Source organism: Panthera leo, chromosome A3 (assembly GCF_018350215.1).
Source record: "Panthera leo isolate Ple1 chromosome A3, P.leo_Ple1_pat1.1, whole genome shotgun sequence".
Lineage (NCBI taxonomy): Eukaryota > Metazoa > Chordata > Mammalia > Carnivora > Felidae > Panthera > Panthera leo.
The window spans coordinates 102,206,298-102,223,444 of NC_056681.1; the positions used below are offsets into that span (position 1 = coordinate 102,206,298).

A 17,147-nucleotide genomic window follows, 5' to 3' on the forward strand; every position below is an offset into this window, starting at 1 on the left:
AGCCAGTGTGTCGCAGGTCCCACCAGCCGTCTTTTATGCCCCGGCAGCTGCACGTTCTTCCAATCAAAGGGCAGAGCCAACCGCAAGGCGTCTATTTCCTTTTGTCCCGCCCTCCCCTGCTTCCGACTGGCGGGTTTCAAACCCACGGGAGCCAATGAGAGCGAGCGGACGCGCTGTGTTCCAGCCGTAGCTCCAGGCGCGGGTTTTGAAGAAAAACTGTCGCGGAGGAGTCATGGTGCCACCGCGACCGTCCGCAGCTGCCGGTGAGTATGACCGTGGACCCCCGCGTCTCCCAGGCGCTCAAGCAAGGGCGGGGAAGAAAGGAGGCCACCAAGTGAGTTATTTTCGCGGATGGAAACACTCGCCTGTCTGCCTCGGTCTCCGCTTGGGTGTTTCCAGTCCAGGGAGAGCTGACGGGAGCCCCAGCCCTGGCCCAGGGTGAGACATCTGGCCGGGGCTAGAGGAGAGGGGATGCGGGGCCAGATGCCTCAGAGGCATCTTGCCAGTAATTCCTGTAGCAGCTCTGCAAGGAAATGTCATTGTCACCTCGTTTAGGTAGAGAACCTGAGGCCCCTTTCCCGGGTCGCACTTTCAGAAGGAAGCCAACCGCTCCTGCCGCGATCCAGATTTGGATCCAGAACCTGGGCGTGGTTCTCTGTGCTGTGTCCTGAGCTTTGACAGCTACCAAGAGGCTGGGTCTGACCCTAACAGGAGGCACTGGGAGTTGATGGTTAAATTTGCACTGAGAGCTGAGGGTCCTGGGTTCCCTGATCTCTTAAATGTACCTAGAGGCCTTAGCTATCTTTCCAAATACTACTCAGACACCACCTGCTCCCCAGTGCAGACAGTGTTTTGATAGTTTCAGTAATAATACCTATTGACTGTCTGCTAGGTCCTAGGCACTGACCTAGGTGCTTTACATAATAGCTCTTAAAGTTGGACATTTCTGTCTCCATTTTTATAGGTCCAGAGGCAGCAAGGTTTGCTAACTTGCTAGAAGTCACAGAGCTGGGTTTCCAACCTGGTCTGTCAGTCCCTGCTCTCTACACTGCCTGGCATGGTGTAAAATGCTTAATTCTCCTAGGGAGAATTCTTAATTCTCGTAGAATGCTTAATTCTCCTAGGGAGAAAAGCTGTCTCCTAGGGAATCATCAGAGCCAGATATCAAAACACACAGCACCACAGTTTAGATCAAATTAAGAGTAATTTTGCACCCTTATAGCCTTTTTTTGCCATTATTTTTTTAAATTTCTTTTTAACGTTTATTTATTTTTGAAGGAGAGAAAGATAGTGTGAGCAGGGGAGGGAGACACAGAATCCGAGGCAGGCTCCAGGCTCTGAGCTGTCAGCACAGAGCCCAACACCAGCCCAAACCCGCAAGCCTTGAGATCATGCATGACCTGAGCCCAAGTTGGAAACTTAACAACTGAGCCACCCAGGCACCCCTTCTTTTTGCCATTATTAAATTTTAGCCTTTTCCAACCACCTATTCCCCTCACGCAGTCTCTGCCTCTGAAATCCCATAATTCTTTCTTTGACACTTTCTTATGGTACCTAGTTTTTGCCTTACATTGTAATTATTGTTGTGTTTATTTGATCCCCACTACTACATTGAAACTTCTTCAAGACAGAAATACTGAATTTTCATCCCCTCACAAATGCCTTGCTTATTAGAAAGTCAGCCATACAATCGATGTTTTCCATGAACCCCCTAACCTGGCCTATTTTGGCCTGAGGCCCAAAGGAAACCACGTAAGGGTTTGTGGGCAAAATTCATCATCCCTGTCAGAAAAAACATAATTAATAAGACCAAGCCTGGTTCACCAGCTCAGGTGAGCCAGTAATAGATTTCTTCATGTAAAGCATAATATTTTGTAGCTGGAACAGTGGCCGTGAGCAAGGGCTCTGACTCTGACTCTGATTAAACCTAGTTTCAGATCCTAGCTTTGCTACATACTGGCTGGGTAACTTTGGGCATATCATCTACCCTCTTTAGATTTCAGACTGTAAAATACCTAAGAAAATTGTTGTGCGGATTAAAGAAAGCAATGCAAGTGTGAAGAGCTCAGTGTAGGACGCAGCATACAAATGATGTTGTTGATGTGGACATTAACTTGGAGGCAAAGTTACAGGACTAGAGACTTTATCATATATGATCCAAAGCCAAAAGCACTATAGAAAAGTACCATCTTTTAGAAGATAGATGACCTGGTTAAAATCTCCAGCTAAAGTTCTGTTGTTTGTTGGCTTGCCTGTTTTGCAGAAGAGCGGCAGAGAAAGCTCCAGGAGTACCTAGCAGCCAAGGGAAAACTGAAGTGCCAAAACACCAAGTGAGTGTGTCTCACCCAGTTATGCAAGTTTTGTTGCCCTGGTTGCTCATAGCAATTTAAAGCCTTTCAAAACATTGCCCTTTTGTGTGTGGTCTACTCAGACTGCACTGAGATCCTATGATAACTCAGGAAAGGGTATGTTGGTCCAGACATGACAAAAACCCTGGCCAGTATCTAGTACACTGGCAAGACTAAAGCACTATTATTGTGGCAGTCTCTAAAGGGAAGAGGAGAAGGTCCACAGTATTACCTACAATACTTTTTCTGTCCCTGTCCCTGCTTTTTTCTTTCCCCCCTGGGAAAGTGGTTCTCATGAAGGCTAGAAAAGGTCGAAGAGTTGCGTGACCGTGGTTCTGTTGTTCCTTGCTAAAGCAGGAGAGCCAGTTATAATCAGTCCTCCATAGCTGCACGCCAGCATCCTCCAGCTTGACCTCTGTGGTCATTCTCTTAGCACTTACTCTTGAGGTGGACAGAATAGGACTGTTCACTTTTGTCTTTTGTCAACATCTTGCTACTGTAGTGGTGTTACTAGTCCCTCTTGCTTAGCATTGATATATTCTCCCCGTGGCGTGTTGCTAAATTTTTATTTGGAAATGAATCTTTACAAAGCTAGCTTGGACTCTATATTTTAGTTTCCTTTTACTTTGGGGTTTTAACTCTGTTTCCTCGATTAAATAAATCTGATTCATTTATTCAACAAATACTTATTTAATACCTGTAATGTATCAGTCACTCTTGGTTCCGGAGATCTGGTGCTTAACAAAACAAAGAGGTCCCTGCATCTCCAGGGTTTATGTTCAAGATGGGGGAAACTAACAGCAAGTCATGATCAAAGTCCTTGTTAGTGTGAATTATTTTTGATCCATGCAGATTGAATCATTCTAAATTCTCCTCTATTTTCCTATGCCTTTTTACATTTTCTGTCTCACTGGCTAGATTTCATATGTGCTCCTGTTTTTTTAGTTGTATCTCTTTTTTCACTTCTGAATATTCATTATCTGAAGACACTTAAACTTTTTAAAGAAACTGTTAATTACCTTATTTGACATTGTATCTCTAGTGCCTGGCACATTGCACTTGTTCAAGGATTGTAGTTCGAATGAACAAGACTATGCAAATATGAAGAAAACACCTACATTTCATTAATCTAGTTAGAATGCTATATTTATGCGTGGGACATCTCTGAAAATGATTACCAAAACATGGGTAAGAGTGGTGTGGTCTGAGGAATAGAATAGTGGGACTAACGAAGGGATAATGAGACTATTGGATATAATTTTGAAATATTTTACTATCTACAGAAATTCCAATGATTTAAAATTCTAATCATAATAAATTTAAAAAAAAAATTTTTTTTAATGTTTATTTTTGAGACAGAGAGACAGAGCATGAACAGGGGAGGGTCAGAGAGAGAGGGAGACACAGAATCCGAAGCAGGCTCCAGGCTCTGAGCTGTTAGCACAGAGCCCGACGCGGGGCTTGAACTCACGGACCATGAGATCATGACCTGAGCTGAAGTCGGACGCTTAACCGACTGAGCCACCCAGACGCCCCATAATCATAATAAATTTTAATTACTATACTTCCCAAGCCTTGCTGATCCTTCTGGACTAAGAATTAATCTTATTTTGTCTTTTACAGGCCTTACCTAAAAGCCAAGAATAATTGTCTGAATCCTCCACCTTCTAAATCTGTAAGTAGAAATTAGTCTTTTAAATAATAATCATTTTAGATGATTAATAATAAAAACAACAAAGATGTTTGCAACCTAAAGACTATGTTATGCAAAGATATTTCTCATAAATAAAAGATCAATTTGGTTTAGTAAGAGACAGAACCACTTTTTGAAAAGTACAGCATATTATAGTTCTGCTTTGTTAATCAAAAAAAATTCTCAAGTGCACATTGGTCCTCTTAATAACTAACATTAATGGAATATTTACTATGCATCTAGCATTACATTAACTCATTGAGTCCTTACAACCTTATGAGGTAGGTACTTAGTAGCCCCATATTACAGATGAGGGAACTGAGTCACAGAAAGGTTGAGTAACTCCCCAAGGTCACATAGTTATTACATGACAGAGTGAGAGCCTGTGATCTTAACCACTTTGGTATGCTGCCATGAAGTTAAATGGCTCTGTAGTCATTAAAAGGGATCATCTTATTGTATCTTCCAAGCTACTTAACAAGATATGCTTCCCAAACAGTTCAATGCAGCTAGGTTATGGATAGAATAGTAAAGTATTCTCAAATTTCCAAGGTTTAAATGGGAGAATTTAGCCTTCTGAAAAGCTGCGTATAACATCATTAGACCCTGTGAAGGAAAGAAAATGTATAGAAGGCAAAATTGGTACATCATGATGTGAACAGTTGGGAGTCACTGGGTTAGACTTCTACTTTATGCAGATTGAGTTAGTGTAGCTTGCAAATCTTAAAGGAAAAACAAAACAAAACAAAAAACCTCATTCAGAGTTCCCAGAGGCTTCTCTAGAAGCTGACAATACTGTATACCTAACTATCTTTTTTACCCAGCTGTGAAGATAAAAATTAAGTGGGAAAGGCAATTATGAAATAGGAGAAGCTAAAAGGACTAGGCAAATAATAGTCATCATGACAATTGTATAATGCCTTACAATTTATAAAACATGTTTATACCTAATTGTAATAGCTAACATTTGAGTGCTTATTATCCAGATACTGGGCAAGATACTTTATACACAACATCGTAATTAATAATCAAAACAACCCTATAAGAAAGGTGGCCTTATGATTTAATGTCCATTTACCTCTGAGAGTAAAAGGAGGTACTGTTATGTTGGGCCAACAGCCATAAATAAAAACTATCTTGTGAAAAACAGGACGTTATGACACCCTTCCCAGAAGATACATATCATTATTGTTATTCTCATTTTACAAATGAGAGGACTGAGGCTCAAGGAGATGGAGTACTTTGCCAAAATGATATAACCGGTAAGAGTCAGACTTAAGACTTGAACAAAGTTTTTCCGGCACACTCTTACTGCAGTGCTTCTACTTAAAGAAACACACAAGGTTTTTCATTTTCTGTTCGTCTCTGGCAGTTCTAACATATTGAACCAAGATTTGAAAGGATTCCTTGGAGCCATGCTCTTAAATTTACTGAGAAATAGTAATGTATAATTGTTAAAAACTGCCTAGGTCCAAATGCTAACTCCTTCATTTTCCAGCTAAATGACCTTGGGCAAATTATTGAACTTTGTCTGTAAAATGGAAATAATAGGAGATATCTCATAGAGTTGTTTGAAGAGATTGAGTTAGTATACATTGAAATACATTGAGAAATGTCTACAGACTGGGATATATGTTCCTCTGGAGGTACATAGAGTATCTCCAATGGGTTCACAGTTTAACAGAATCAGCTTCCAGGTCCTCAACTTCCACATACACTTTTGCCTAAAATTGATTTGTAGAATGTGCCTCACATACAGTTTCTCCTTTCCCACCTCCCTTGTCAATATCATCCTTCTACCATTTTTCAGTTCTTTCTTTCTCTGCTGTTTTAGACAAACCACTCACCCTTCATCCCTAATCTCAATATGATGCTTTGCCCTGAGATGGGAATGCCTACAGAGTACAACGTCAAGGGACAATAGTGAAATAATGCTGTCGATGTTGAGAAAGTCTTTCAATTCAGGTGGCTTCCAGTTTTTTACACTCAACATTGTCATCTAGTAGAACATTAAAAATAATTTTTTGCTGAGAGATCACTGTGATTTTTAGCATATGCCTCTAGATGAGTTCAAAGAATTGACTACTACTTACTGGCTGTGACAAAACATCTTCTATTCTCATGAACTTATTTTTTAAATTTTAATTCCAGTATAGTTAATATACAGTGTTAAATTAGTTTCAGGTATGCAATGTAGTGATTCAGCCATTCTATATATTACTCAGTGCTCATTAAGCCAAGTGTACTCTTAATCTTCACCTATTTCACCCATTCCCTCCTTACACCGTCCTCCCTTCATTAACCGTCTGTTTGCTGTCTAGTTAAGAGTCTGTTTTTTTTGGTTTGTCTTTTTTTTCCTTTGTGTTGTTTCTTAAATTCCACATATGAGTGAAATCAGATGGCATTTGTCTTTCTCTGACTGACTTATTTTGCTTAGCATTATACTCTCTAGATCCATCCATGTTGCAAATGGCAAGATCTCTTTCTTTTTTATGGCTGCATTGTATTTATATACACTTCTTTATCCATTCATCTATTGATGGACACTGGACTGCTTCCATAATTTGGCTTTGGAATTTATGCTGCAATAAACATAGGGGTGCATATATCCTATTGAATTAGTGGTTTCATATTCTTTGAGTAAATACCCAGTTGTGTGATTACTGGATCATATGGTAATTCTATTTTTAATTTTTTGAGGAACCTCTGTACTGACTTCCACAGTGGCTGCACCAGTTTGCATTCCCACCAACAGTGTATGAAGTTTCCTTTCTTTCCACATCCTCACCAACACTTGTTGTTTGTTGTGTTTTGTTTTGTTTTGTTTTGTTTTATGTTAGCCATTCTGACAGGTTGCGATGATATCTCACTGTGGCTTTGATTTGCATTTCCCTGATGATGAGTGATATTGAACATCTTTTCATGTGTCTGTTGGCCATGTGTCTTCTTTGGAGAAATGTCTGTTCATACCTTCTGCCCATTTTTTTTAATTGGAATATTTGTTTTTTGATGTTGAGTTGTAAATGTTCTTTATGTATTCTGGATACTAACCCATCTACTTAGTAATGTGAATAAATTTTCTCAATGTTTTTATTTAAAAAGAAAAAGGAATAAAATTGATGCAGACCTCTGTCTCATTCCAGCAACAAATGTCTCCCAATGAATACATAAACTAATTATAGGGATGGGGAGCTCCAACCAACTCATTAAGAGATACATTTCTATTTCTTTATGAAAAAATATTTTCCTTTTCATGTTTAATGATTAGTGATCAGGGTGCCTGGGTGAGTCAGTTGAGGGTCTGACTCTTGGTTTCAGCTCACGTCGTGATCTCATGGTTGTGAGTTCAAGCCCCACATTGGACTCTGTGCTGACAGCATGAAGCTTGCTTGGGATTCTCCATCTCCCTCTCTCTCTCTGCCCCTCCCTGACACACGCTCTCTCTCTCTTTCTCTCTTAAAATAAATAAACTTTTAAAAAATAATAATAATAATAATTAGTGGTCAAAATCAGTAACATTTATCTTCTTTTGCTGAATTAGTTCTAGTTATGGCACATACAAATAAGATAAATTTATAAACATATGCATATTTGTTGAGAAGTACGATAGGGTAATGAACTATATACTGCCAAGCACAAAAATCTAGGAAAGAAATTTTGTGGTGAACTGGAATGAAAATATACCAAAAGAATAAAGGAAACGTGTTACATTTTCAATTTTAAAGAAGTATGTTTGTACAATTTTTTAAAGGGATTATAGTATCAAATTTCATTTTATCTTAAGATGTCAATATTGACAGTGTGCCTGAAATTGCATCTTTTGCAACTATTTAAACAATGAAAAACTTTAGATGTTAACTCTAAAAAGTATGAAAGGGTACAGAGTTTGTCAAAATTATTTTGGGGGGCACCTGGGTGGCTCGGTCGGTTGGGCGTCCGACTTCGGCTCAGGTCACGATCTCACGGTCCGTGAGTTCGAGCCCCGCGTCGGGCTCTGTGCAGACAATTCAGAGCCTGGAGCCTGTTTCAGATTCTGTGTCTCCCTCTCTCTCTGCCCCTCCCCTGTTCATGCTCTGTCTCTCTCTGTCTCAAAAATAAATAAACGTTAAAAAAAAAATTTTTTTTTTTAAATTATTTTGGGCATGTATGAACAAAAATGCTTGAAAAACACTGATGAGATAAGCTCTACAATTTCTCCCAGCCCTACGATAGCCCTTATTTCATCATATCATCATTTTTTGTGCGTGTATCTTTTCTATTAGCACTCCTCAGGGACAGGTGTCTTCTCCTCTCATCTTTGCGTCCCCTTAGAGTCTGGCACTGTGCCTAGTATACATTCATAAGTCTGTCTTGATTTAAACCCTTGTCATATATTGTATGTTGTATATTTTCTCCCTCCCCTGGCTTCATATGTCCAGAATAAAGTGACCAAATTCAATTTGAATCGATTGTTCCTTCTTGTACATTCTTTAATTTTTTTATCATTTTGATCCATCAATTCTGAGGTAAGTTGTCAGAGACCAGGAGTTAAGAGACTGAAGTTCTAGCTCCAGCACTGCCTCTAACACCCTGCCTGACCTTGGGCAACTCACTTTCCCTCTCAAGTGAAGGGGCTCAACTTAATGATCTCTAAAATTCCAACCTTGGGGGCACCTGGCTGGCTCAGTCGGTAGAACATGATACTCTTGATGTCAGGGTTATAGGTTCAAGCCTCATAGTGGGTGCGGACACGACCTAAAAATAAAATCTTAAAAATAATAATAATAAAGTAAAATTCTGACCTTAATGGTCTGTATTTGCATACTGATTGCTGGCTCTTCTGTCAGCCAGATGACTCTTCTAAGCCTAGGTTTTCTCTCAATGTAGTACTTAAAACTGCAGACCAGTTCTACCACTTACAATAAATTAGCAAGGCCAAGCTAATCTAAAATAAAGATAAAAAAACTGAACAAAAGAGAAAATACTTGCAAGTCATATATATGATAAGGACCTACTATCCAGGATATATAACAAACTCTTGCAGCTCAACAATTAAAAAACAACCCAACTTTAAAATGGATAAAGGATAATCATAATAATAATCATAATAATAATAACATGGACAAAAGATCCGAATGGACATTTCTCCAAAGAAGATATACAAATGGCCAATAAGGACATGAAAAGATGCTCCATATCATTACCATGAGGGAAATGCAAATAAAAACCACAATGAAATACCACTGCATACTTACTAGGATGGGCATAAATCAAAAAAGGCATAACAAGGATTAGGGAGGATGTGGAGACATTAGAACCCTTATACAATGTTAGTGGAATGTAAAATGCGACAGCCACTTTGGAAAACAGCTTAGAAGTTCCTCAGAAGTTAAACACAGGAGTTACCATAGGACCCAGCAATTTCATTCCTAGGTATATACCCAAGAGAATTGAAAACACATGTTCACACAAAAGCTTATAACAAATGTTGATAGCAACATTTTTTTATAATAAATAAACTGTAAAAAAAAAAGATTTTAAAAAATAAATAATAAAGTTTATTATTGAAAAATAAAGTGGCAAAGACTGATACATCCTACAATATGGGTAAGTCCCAAAAACATTATGCTAAGTGAAAGAAGCCAGAAACAAAAGGCCACATGTTGTATGATCCCATTACATGAAATGTCCAAAATAGGCAATCTATAGAAACAGAAAGGAGATTTTAGTGTTTGCCACAGTTTGTAGGGAGAGGGAAATGAGGAGTGACTTTTAACAGGTATAGGATTTCTCTCTGGGGTAATGAAAATATTCTGGAACTAGACAGTGATGATGGTTATACAGCCTTGTGAATATACTAAAACCCACTGAATTATACACTTTAAAATGGTGAATTCTAGGATCACCTGGGTGGCTCAGTCAATCGAGTGTCCAACTCTCAATTTCAGCTCAGGTTATGATCCCAGTATCATGGAATCAAGCCCCACATCAGGCTCTGTGCTGAGCATGGAGCCTGCTTAAGATCCTCTCTCTCTCCCTCTGCTCTTTTTCCCCTCGCTTGCTCTCTCAAACAAATGAATGAATGAATGAATAAATAAATAAATAAATAAATAAATAAAAATGATGAATTCTAGGGGATGCAAATTATATCTCAATTAAAAAAAAGAGAACAACTAAGGAATAGCATATGTTTGGAAACATTGATACCATATCCCTGCCTCTTCAGTAAGCAATAATGGAGAGATCAGGGGTGGATGTAATTGTTGGGGCTCAAGGAGTAACCCAGCTATAGCCATGTGCATATACCATCCATCTCTCTGGCTCCCACTTCCAACCCTCCCCCATTTCACCCCAGCGACACTGCCCTACACGTAACCATTCTAGAGTGAACATCTCTTTGCCCTTAATGCCACATGGTTCTGGTTACAGACTTTCTTTACACACTCACAAAAGTTCACATAGTAATTCTCAACAATATTACCAAATCAAAAATAAAGAGTGGTAACTCTATCACTCCCATATCTTCCCCTAGAGAAGTATAATCTACAAATCTCTGCCAAATTCTCCTTTCTGAATACTTGTTTTCAATGCAAATACTCTAGAATCCACAGTGGCTTGCTCCTATTATCTATCATATCAATTCTTTAATTTTTTTTTTTACATTCATTTAGTTTTGAGAGACAGAGACAGAGCACAAGTGGGAGAGGAGCAGAGAGAGAATGAGAAACAAAATCCAAAGCAGGCTCCAGACTCTGAGCTGTTAGCACAGAGCCCAGAGTGGGGCTCGAACTTACAAACCATGAGATCATGACCTGAGCCGAAGTCGGACGCTTAACCAACTAAGCTACCCAGGCGCCCCACCATATCAATTCTAAACTCCCCTCCCTTGTTTTTGAAGTTCTCTATAATTTATCCCTGCCTTTCTTATCCAGGATTAAATCACATGGCTGAAACATTTACTTGTTAATAATGTAGAATCTAACCTTAAAACCCTGTCCTGACTTTACAAATATGACTTTCTACTGAGATATTAGATTTAATTGAAAACTGTTCCAAAGTGTCTCCGGCCTCCCAGCATCTACCACTTACCTATCCTTGCCACTGATATCCAGGGACAAAACAAAGGTTCTTGAGTAACACTGTGACCTTTACAAAGGCAATGTTGTTTAAAAAAAAAATAAAAGTATAGCAATACACTCTACTACTAGGAGGAAGTTGAGAGACACCCTAACATAAGTTTATTATGTATGTATTTTTCCAGAGTCCCTAGAAGGACACTTCATTTGAGACATAATGAGCATTCAGCAAGTACTTGTTCAATTGAGGCAAATTTGTTTTTTAAACAGCAATTTTTGTATGTTCACTGCATCTCTGCTTAATTCTATCAAGCTAAAATATTCTGATATATTTCTAATAGGAGTTCAAATTATAAAGATCATCTATTAGCGAGACTATATTTCCCAGATTCAGCTTTCTTCAATGAAATTCTAAGTAAAATAACTATTTTTTTTTTAATTTTAAAAGCAATGAACTATTGTTATAAAATTTACTTTTTGATATTTTTCTTTGTCTTTTTAGACTATTGTACCCAAAAAGAATGTTACCAATTATGTTGCTTTGCCTGTCAAAGCTACAAGACCCATCAGCACTGAACTCCAGCCCCGACCTGCCAAAGGCCCAGGATCCCAGAAGCCAAAGTTGGAGCCACCAAAACTTCTGGGCAAAAGGCTGACTTCAGGATGTGTTTCTTCTAACTTAAACTGTAAGCCTTCCAGCAATAGTCAACAATACCATGAAGAGGGATCATCCACTACTGGTGAACTGCCTACAGAAACTATGGGGTCACTTAATATACAGGAACTGAAAACTGCAAAGCAGCAGGTAGCAGATCAAGGAAATACTAAGTGTGCAGACTCTGTGGACTGTAACCATGTTGAAAATGAATCCTTAGATAGCTTTCTAAAAGAGATAAACAAAGAAAACTTGCCCCAAACCTTACTAGACTCTGAAAGGAAGTCAAATCCTGAATTATGGACAATATGTAAGCCAAAGACTAATTCTTATAATCAAACCAAGAGCAGTTTGGCTCCTAAACAAGCCTTGGGCAAAAGTTCTGGGAATAGTGCTTTTCTGAAAGACCGAGTTAATAAACAATTTGTTGGAAAAACACAAATTAGGATTCCACCAGTAAAGTCACAGCAACTCTCTAGAGGAACAAACCTTGCAAGACCAGGAGAAAAACTCCCAAAGACGGCTCCCTGTCACTACGTTCAGACCCTTAGTAGGACTCAAGCATCAAGGAAACCAGTGGTCAAGGACATAAAGGATATAAAGGTTAATAGGGATAAATACGAAAGACCAACAAATGAAACTAAGGTACAGTCACACACTGTTACTGAACAGAAAGTAAAACACACCAAACCCCAGACATGCCCTAGCGTGCTTCCGGGAGGCTGTAACAACAGACATCCAAACACTAGGCAAGATCAGAAATCCACTCAACCTTGTTGTAGATCTCGGACATCATGTGCACTACAAAAATCAAAAGCCATAAGTCAAAGGCCTAATTTGATAGTTGGCAGTTTTAATTCAGTCGTTCCAAGCACCCCTAACATAACAGCAAATGGAACCAATGGGAATAAATGCAGCAACAGCTGTCAACAAAAAGCACAGATTTTGGACACCAAGTTGAAAAAGACTCTTCCCCAGAACCATTTTCTCAATAAGACAGCTCCCAAAACTCAAGCTGGTAACAAAACCATACATGGAGGAAGAGTCCCAAATGGGACCCAAACTAATCCAAATATTAAGAAGAAGATCACAGCAGAGGACCGAAGGTACTTTGCTTTATGTCCATGATTTTGCAGTTTTAGATGATTAAGCATATTGACCATCAGGAATACTCAGTCAGGACATAGGCCATAAATAATGGCTTCTGAGTAATTGTTAGCTACAACCCTACAAAAAAGATTAGAAGCAAATACAACAAGTACTAAGACTTGGTAGAGCTGGGTGGTATAGACAGGTGTTATAAATTATTCTCTGTAATTTTTTGTATACTTGGAAATAATTTATTTTTTAAAAAGATATTGAAACAAAATGGTTGAATAAGAAATAGGAGTTGCAGGGGCACCTGGGTGGCTCAGTTGGTTAAACCTCCAACTTCGGCTCAGGTCAGGATCTGATGGTCCATGGGTTCAAGCCCCGCATCAGGCTCTGTGCTGACAGCTCAGAGCCTGGAGCCTGCTTTGGAGTCTGTGTCTCCCTCTCTCTCTCTCTCTGCCCCGCATCACACTCTGTCTTTCAAAAATAAACATTTTTTTTTAATTTTTTTTAACTTTATTTAGTTTTTTGACAGAGAGAGACAGAGCATAAATGGGGGAGGGTCAGAGAGAGGGAGACACAGAATCTGAAACAGGCTCCAGGCTCTGAGCTATCAGCATAGAGCCCGACATGGGGCTCGAACTCACGGACCACGAGATCATGACCTGAGCCGAAGTCGGCCATTTAACCGACTGAGCCACCCAGGCGCCCCAAAAATAAACATTAAATAATTTAAAAATTAAAAAAAAAAGAAAGAAAGAAATAGGAATTGCAGATGTAGCCTACTCAACAAGTAGCCTGCAGGGACTGAACAACAATAGAAGAGGGCAAAATAGGAGGAGCCTGAGTAGTGAGTTTACATAGCTAGGAAGTGGGGTGTTGGTAGTCCCTTCTGAAGCAGACCAGTGGTTAAATCCAGAAAAGTTATCAGGGAAGAAGGAACAGGAAACTTCCATGAGTGTGAGCAGGCCAAGTTTTGGAAAGTAAGCTAAGACAAAGAAGAAAATCAGTTCACATACAGAAATCAGTATCTCTGGGTGCTGGGGGTTAACATCAACATGCATGATGCTTGAAACCAAGCCAAAGGATTTCACACTTCCTGCCCAGGACCAGACATAGTCTCATAATGTGGTGACCCTCCCAGGAGAAGCACCTATGTATTGGAGTAGACTTCAACTTGGTTGGAGTAGAAAATAGGGAGATTCCTGACTGACAAGGGTGAAAAGAACATGTAAAATTAGATGGTAGCCAAAGAGTACAGCAGGGTAAAGTGAGGGCAGGATCTGTTCTCTGAATACAGCCCTGAACACCACCAACAAGCTCTCTGCCCTCCTGAAGAGACAGAAAATAAACAGCTTAATTTAGGATGATGCGATTGAGAGAGACTGGGCTGACTTCTTTACATAGAAGAGAAGGGTTAGGGAGGTACTTTTCAACAATGACGTCTGGTCTAGGAAAAGGATAGTGACAAAAAGAAGGATGACCCTTCTAAGCAAAAAGAAAACTGAGTACAAAGACCCCAAGCTGGTGAATGAGGAAGTCACGGTCCCTCCCATGCAGTTCGTAGTCTAGACCAGACAATAGATGATGGGTCTTAAGACAGTGTGTGGAATGCTGACCACATTTGATTATACAAGAGGAATCTGTGGAGAGCGATAGATCACTCACTCATTGCTGGAGTGTTCCTTGAGCACCTACCATGTGCTGGGCATTGGGAGATACAGTGGTGACCACACAGTCACAAGTCTACCTTAATGGAGCTTTTTCTCTGATGTATCTATGGAAAGTGCTAGAATAATAAAATCATAACATTGAGGTCCTGGGAATAAGTTGACTTTAGAAAAGGTAAGTTCCCTGTTCATTCGTGATTGGGAGGAAGGCTGAGATCGGAAGAATGCCAGGAGCATAAGGGAAGCACATGCCAAACATCTCAGCTTCTGTCATTAAGTAGGTGGTTCGCATGTAGGTGAAGCGGGGCAGTTGGAGCTGAAACAAGCACTATGAATTGTGCTCTGGAGTCAAGGAAACAAGAAGGTTAATTAGTTATTGACATTTGGGAAAAACAAAACCATAAGGATCAGAAAACAGATCGGTGATTACCAGGAGCTGGGCATGAAGAGCAGGGTTGACTACCAAGGAGCATGAGGACATTTTTGAAGGTATTATATCTTCATTGTTGCTATGTTTACATGACCATATGCATTTGTCAGAACTCGCAGAACTGTACATTTAAAAAGGTGAATTTTACTGTATGTTACTGAACACATGTGTGTTCTAGACATTGCGCTAGGCACTGGGACATCCAAGGTTTCTGCCTTCATGGAACTTGCATTCTAGTGGAGAAGACAGAAAATCAACACATTGATGAAACAGACAGAGTAATTACAGATAATTACCTCTTCAAGAAGGTGTCATTTGAGCAGAGGACTGAATAAAAATGATACTACAAGACCTTGAGGCAGGCATGAGCATGGGTCAGGTAACTGAAGGCTTACCAGAGCTCCTGGAGGGGAAGAGTAAGAGGGAAAGTGGTATGACATGAGTTCGGAGAGGCACGGAAAGCATGTTTAATTTTATTCCAAGAGGCATAGGAAGTTCCTGGCTGTGACTCAGTCTGCTTCACACTTTCAAGATCCACTCTGGCTACTGTGCACACAATGTATTTGATAAGGGCCGGAGTGGAAGCAAGGACATGAGTTAAGAAGGAGGCTGCTATAGCCTTTCAGGCAAAAGGTTAAAGTGATATGAACTAGGATGATAGTAGTAGAGCTAGAAGCCTGTACCATGATGTGTCAGGTGTGGGGAAGAAAGGACCACTCAAAGACCACTCCTAGTTTTAGGTCCTAGCAGCTGGGCAGATTGGGGCACTGTTTATCAATGTAGAAAAGACTGTTCAGGAATAGGTTTGGAGATGACAATCAAGAGCTTTGTTTTGGACAGCATTAAATTTGAAATGCGTGCCAGACCTCAAATACAAAATAGCAACTAGGCACTGGGTTTTACAAAGCTTGGGGCTCTTTGTAAACCTCTGGGCTGAAATGTACATCTGTGAGTTATAAACATGTAGTAATATAAAGAAGCTGAAGAGCCTACATTCAAATGCTTAAGTCTAAGGTCTTGGTGCCTCCCCCAACAGCAGTCTGTTGGCTGCTTAGAAGCGGGAGCAGAGAATGTGGAGAGTGAAGGAGAGCAAGGATTCAGACATGGCACCATCGGAGACTAGCTACTTAAGAGTCCTGAAATTAGTGATCTTGTTTAGGAACAAAGGGGGTCATGTGCAGTGATCTTGTTTAGGAACAAAGGGGGCTAAGGAACTGGGCAAAGTGGGTCACTCTGGCCAAGACCCTACTGAGGGCAGAGTGCAGGTTTGGTGGGTCAGGTTGAGTGGCTGATAGAGAGCTTATGGTGAGAGAAATGGAGTGCTGAGTTCATCATCTCAGAGCTAGAGGGATGTCTTAGTGCCAGAGGTAATATACAGGAGAAATGAAAATTTCTAGAGAAAACTAATGAAAATGAAAAAAAAGAAAAAGAATGAAGAATAATCATGAAGTTGAGGAATTTGAAGACTGAGATACTAGCCACCAGTAATCCTAGTAATCCCTCTGCAGTCTGCCTTCTGAAGGGTAGGAGCAACCAATGCTGCCATTACCCCTTTGGAAATTGTTTTTAATTCCATTCTCCTAACTCTGTATGTTGTTGAAGGTATGTAGTGGTACTCCATTCATGCATACCTTATACTCTGGAAGTGTGACTATATACAAAAAGAAACCTAAAGCATTTTCCCACTCCACTCCACCCCACCCCTTTAATTTTATGACAGGAAACAACTGGAAGAATGGCAGAAATCTAAGGGGAAAATCTATAAACGGCCTCCTATGGAACTTAAAACAAAAAGAAAAATAATAGAGGAAATGAATATTTCGTTCTGGAAGAGTATGGAAAAAGAAGATGAAGAAAAGAAAGCACAACTTGAACTGTCCAATAAAATTAACAACACTCTGACAGAATGTCTGCAGTTCATTGAAAGGGTGAGTATAAGTAAGCTCCCAAAGCTTGGCCCGCAGTCTTAGAGTTTTTAAACATTTTTCTTAAATACGGTGTAAGAGAGATAACCTCCGTCTAAGTAGAAATTCAGCTGCTCTTTTTATATAGAAGAAGAATAGCACTAATAATAATGGCATGCATTTAAACAATAGCTCTTGTATGCCGGGCACTGTTCTAACACTTTACTTATATTATCTCATACAATTATCATAATAACTATTACCATGCCCACTTTACAAATGAAACTGAGGCACAAAGAA

General features: G+C 39.7%; 1 protein-coding gene across 2 annotated transcripts; it reads left to right on the forward strand.

The window, feature by feature from the left end:
* Nucleotides 1-25: 25 nt before the first annotated feature.
* CKAP2L (cytoskeleton associated protein 2 like) lies at nt 26-16,737 on the forward strand. Of its 2 annotated transcripts, XM_042933023.1 has the most exons (5): nt 26-263; nt 2,264-2,330; nt 3,972-4,023; nt 11,599-11,782; nt 16,664-16,737. In XM_042933023.1, coding segments are annotated over exons 1-5 (336 nt in total). In that variant the 5' UTR covers nt 26-232; the 3' UTR covers nt 16,666-16,737. The 2 variants fall into 2 exon arrangements, with proteins under 2 accessions (XP_042788957.1, XP_042788958.1); XM_042933024.1 differs by lacking the exons at nt 11,599-11,782; nt 16,664-16,737 and adding an exon at nt 5,876-6,001.
* Nucleotides 16,738-17,147: the final 410 nt, after the last annotated feature.